This window comes from Triticum dicoccoides, chromosome 4A (assembly GCF_002162155.2).
Source record: "Triticum dicoccoides isolate Atlit2015 ecotype Zavitan chromosome 4A, WEW_v2.0, whole genome shotgun sequence".
NCBI classification, from domain to species: domain Eukaryota; kingdom Viridiplantae; phylum Streptophyta; class Magnoliopsida; order Poales; family Poaceae; genus Triticum; species Triticum dicoccoides.
The window spans coordinates 742,465,824-742,470,747 of NC_041386.1; the positions used below are offsets into that span (position 1 = coordinate 742,465,824).

Consider the following 4,924-nt stretch of genomic DNA (forward strand, 5'->3'; position numbering starts at 1 on the left):
ACATCAGCTTGCCACGCTGGATGCCTACGTGGCCTGGGGAGGTTGCTAGTGACCAAAACGCCACAGTAGGAATATTTTGGTCGTAAACGTCTTTGACCATTCCAGAAGAAAGGTCGCTATAGTCAGTTTACGATGGCCAGCTTTTGACCTTCTGTTTTTGGTCACAAAAAGGTCATAAATGGAAATTTGTGACCTTTCAGTGACCAATAGTGGTGGTCATAAGTTGACATATTTCTTGTAGTGGCAGACTATACGGAATAGAATAGTATATTTTTGCTTAGTTAGAGAAGAGAAGAGAAATAGGCTCTTAGTTAGTAGCCAGCTGCAACATGAGACCCAAGATACTTTGTGAGGATGTAAGATGGGCCAACTATTAATAAAGTAGTGCACATTTAAAACTTACTATTGTATATATCGGCTATGAGCTTGACTCTAGATGACATGACAACTCCTTATAGCCGAGCGTTGACTGTATTATTAACCATGCTAAGTAGCCTCTCTCTATTCTATGTTTAAGCATTTATTAGGGATCACTTGGGAGTCCCTACATGATGCTCGTTGCGTCAAATTGCCTGAGAAACGCACTGGGCACTCACATCATATGCCTTTGCCCTGTCACCCGCGGTGCATCATAACCGATACTGCGTAGATACTTATTTCCTTCTTCTTTCCCTTGTGGTTTTTCCTGGTTTGGTTTTATACATCTGGACGTAGTCGACGAAGTTCTAGCGTAGATTCCTGTTGTCTTTTTGGGGCGGTGAGGTTAGGGTTTCTCGTGCTTGGCGAGATTTAGTGTCAGATGCTTCAGATCTATGCAAGACTTCAATGATTAACCAATGCGGCTCTAGGACGCTGGTCTTTAGGGGCACGCACTTGAAGACTTCCCGGCTGTTATCGACAAGATCAAACCGGCTCCTATAAGGGAGCGGTGACAGTGGCTCGTCGACGGCTCGTTCTGACAACAGTAATGGTCGTTTGGTGGTCTTGGAATCTTGATGTAACTCTTATTATATTTGAGATGTTTTTTACTTCCTATAAACTTGATAATAGATCTGTATCATTTGAAAAGACACATATTATTGTATGACTACATATTTGATTTGCTTTTAAAATGTTCACTATTTTTATTTTGAATTTTAAAAAATTTCCAAGAATTAAAACATCCATAAACTATGAAAATATACAAAAAATGGAAATTCCCATGAATAATTTTTCCTGAAATGTTGAAAAGGATTTTAAAAAAAAATCACGAACTAAACATTTGTGTCCAATTTTTAAATTTTACATAACTTGTTCAAATATTATAGAATTTAAAATAATATTTTCATATGGGAAAAATATCCATGTAGGACAAAAAGTTCATGAAATGAAAGGTTCATGAATTTTAGGTTAAAAAAAGGACGAAATAAGAAAAGGGAAATATGAGATAAACAAAAGGAAGGAAACAAAAGAAAAACAGAAAGAATATTTTTAAGCCAAAAAAATCATAGAAAAGAAAGCAAACAGTTAAGACCATGTTATCTAGTTGGGCCAACCCAACGGTATTTCATGTGCGTTTGCTTATCAATTTGAAGGAACGATCATAAGGAGTTCCATATAAATTTATATATTTTAATGGTTTGATCCGGATTTGTACTCGGTTTATTTATTTTCATAAGAACTCAAATATTTTTTCAGGGCAACTATGAACATTTCCCAAAATACGTGAATCTGTTTTTTTAAATTAAACATAATTTTTAAATTTGTGAAAGTTTAAAATTTGTGAACTTTTAGAATCAATGAATATTTTTTAATTGAAGAAATTTTTTCATATTCCACAGCCTTTTTTAGTATTCATTAGTATTTAAAAATTTAAAATTCTTTTAAAATCATAAATAATTTCAATATTTCATTAGAATTTTCTAAAATGCATGGATGTTTTTATTTCCAAACATTTTAAAGTTTATAAACACCTTTCTAAAATTCATGAAAGTTTTAAAAATTCCTGATTTTTCAAATATAGAAAAATTCTGATATTTGGAAAGACTTTTAATAATTATTGAATTATAAAAATTCAAAGGGAAAAATAAAATAAGAAGAAAAAAGAAGAATGAAAAGTAGAAAAAATAATGATAAAAAACCCTAGGCAAAAACGAAAAACTGAAATGAGAAGAGGAAAAAGAAAATTGATTGGAGAAACCGTAGAAAAGCAAAACTGAAAAGGGAACGGGAAGCTGAAAAGAACCAAGACTAGACAAAGCAAGCAACATTAATAAAAAGTGGGCTAGATGGGCTGGGCAACCCATTCAACTAACCGAGCACATACAACCCAACAATAAGGACCTCGTTCTGCTCCCGTCTCCGAAAAAGAAACCCTTTGCTCGCAAAGAGAGCATATTGGGGGCGATCTAGAGAGGAATAGATCATGGATGCGGTGTCTGTTCCACTTCCACCTCGCCAGAGCAGCAAGCCATCCCCACTCTATCCACTCGGAGATGGAGGTGGAGGCAAACCGATGCTTCCTCCGCGAGGCACATGCGGAGAACGACGTCCTCTTCACAGACATGGAGTCCAAGAGAAGTCAAAGGAGCGGGCGGCAACCAAGGACCAGGAGGTTGGTCCGTCCGGCACTGTCGACGCGGATGTCATCCACTACATAGGGTAGTCATGCTAGAGGTATCAAATTTGAGGTATGTGATTGCACCGCACGCAAAGTGAAGGGTGACCTGCCTCTCTCCCCGGATGCGTCCACAGACGTACAAGGGATCAAATTTGTCATATGCTCTTAGTCCCTTTTTCTTTATTCTAAAAATTTGATCTTTTTTCTATTGTATGAAGAAAAGAGAAAGAAGTTTCGTAGAGATAGGTGTGGTGAAATCCTTTAACTCTCAAAACAAAAGTTGTTTTTGTGTAGTGATCTCTGGTCATAGATATCTTGAGGCAACCTATACCCCACAGTGGTATTAGTGGCGGATCTAGGTAGAAACTGTTGCGGGGGCCCAAGGGTAAAACAAGTATTTGAGTGTGTAAAATGCTAAAAAAAATCTTATGTAAGCCCTCCCATAAAATTTTTCTTGGTGGACCTAGCAGCAAACAAGCCCTCTAACTGCAACAGTTAATGTGGTTCCAGGCGACCCCTGATCCTAGACTTTTCATTTTGTGGGAGCTTAAGTTCTAGGGGATAATAAATTGGATCTGAGTGACAAACTTCGACTTGTGTGATAGACACTGAAACTATCCGATTTTGTATTCACTTTTTTATGTGAGTTCGTTTGTGCTAGCAGTAACATTGCATTACACTCTTTCTGTTTTGACCGATTTGAGTTTTTTTTTGGGAGGGAATTTGACCGATTTGAGTGGAATGTATCGAAATCACTAGTTAAGGAGTGCTCGTTACAAAGATCACTTCCATCTCCCCAGGTTGTGACAAGTGGCATGCTGCATGTGCGCCACTTGTCGCAATCTGAGAGTTTTCCCTTTTTCCGTAGATTCGTTTATTCAAAACGTTTTATCGCTTAAATCGTGCGTCCAAAGCTCGAACCGTTTTCACTGTTAGATTCCTCGCGTCGAGATCTTCAAAACTAAATCACATGTTGATAGGTTTTGACAAACTTTTTTTCACTAAAAAAATCGGACAAAAAAACCGAATCGGGAGCACGGTTTTTTTCCCTTGAAAAAGGCACGCCCGTGCCTCTCGCGAAATCATAACCATGACTCTCGCGGAAGCAAAACCGTGCCTCTCGTGAAAGGAAAAAGAAAGAAAACACATTTTTTTGTTTCCGAGGAGGCATGGCCGTGCCTCTTGTGAAAGCACAATCATGCCTCCCGTGAAAGAAAATAAATAAATAGAAAACATGTTCTTTTTTGTTTTCGAGAGGCGAAAGAAAAATGATGCCTCTCTCGAAAGGAAAGTAATAATATAAAAACATATTTTTTGTTCCGTTTCCGAGAGGCACGGCCGCGAAAGCACAACCGTGCCTCTCTCGGAAGAAAAAAAAAACCCAAAAAACACGTATTTTTTCCGTTTCCAAGAGGCACGGCCGTGACTCCCGCGGAAGCAAAAGCGTGCCCTCACGCGGAAGCAAAACCATGACTCTTGTGAAAGAAAAAAAAGAAAATGCATTTTTTCGCGTAAAATTTTTTGGTCCAAAAGGTAAAGAAGACCGGTGGAAAACCGTAACGTCGAAAAAACCCGTTTAAAAAGCCAAAAATGCGTGTGAAAATAATAATCCGGAGGAAGCGCCCAGAGCGTGACACGTGACGGGTGGCTGAGAGCGCGCCACGTGGAGGGTGGTTGAGAGCGCGCCAAACTGCGTGCAAAGCGGATGGCATGCTTATTCTTCTTGGGCCAAGACCAAATGGGCCGCGTAAAATTTTCTCAAGCGGAAAGGAAATAATAGTTCAGTGTGGAGTATATCTGACCATGGGCTGGGCCGGGCCGGGCTTGGGCCGGGCCTGAAAAAGCCCACGGCAGAAAACTGAGGCCCAGGCCCTATCACTAGGCCTACTTTTCAAGCCCAAGCCCAGCCCATCTGGTAAAAAAGCCCTAAAAAGCCCTTAGGGCTTAGGGCCGTGGGCCGGGCCTCTTCCTTAAAATGCCAATATGCCAAGCCCAAGCCCATCCAGGCCCTACTGGTGGGCTCAAAACTCAGGCCTAAGCCCGGCCCATGGGCAAGCCCATCAGGCCTAGGCCCTGGAGTTTAGGGCCGGGCCTGGGTGGGCCGACAGGGCCGGGCCTGAGATGGCCAGGACTAGCGTGGAGTATCCCTCAAAAAAAAAAGGTTCAGTGTGGAGCTCTCTGCTCCGTCAGTCGATCCCCACCCACCCACCCAGATCGGAGCTTCTTCTCCATCCCCGGCCTCCCGCCGTCCGTCGCCGTCGCCGGCCGGGGCGGTGGGCTATCCTGTTCTGTCATGGCGCCGGAGACGAGGAGCGGGAGGGCGAG

At 41.3% G+C, this 4,924-nt stretch overlaps 1 protein-coding gene across 1 annotated transcript in view; it reads left to right on the plus strand.

Annotated features, from left to right (window-relative positions):
• The first annotated feature begins 2,474 nt into the window (after positions 1-2,474).
• LOC119284381 overlaps positions 2,475-4,924 on the plus strand; it is a 9,674-nt gene continuing 7,224 nt past the window's right edge. The window contains exon 1 of the mRNA XM_037563523.1: positions 2,475-2,597. Within this exon, the coding sequence (XP_037419420.1) occupies positions 2,475-2,597 (123 nt within the window). The remainder of the gene's footprint in view (positions 2,598-4,924) is intronic.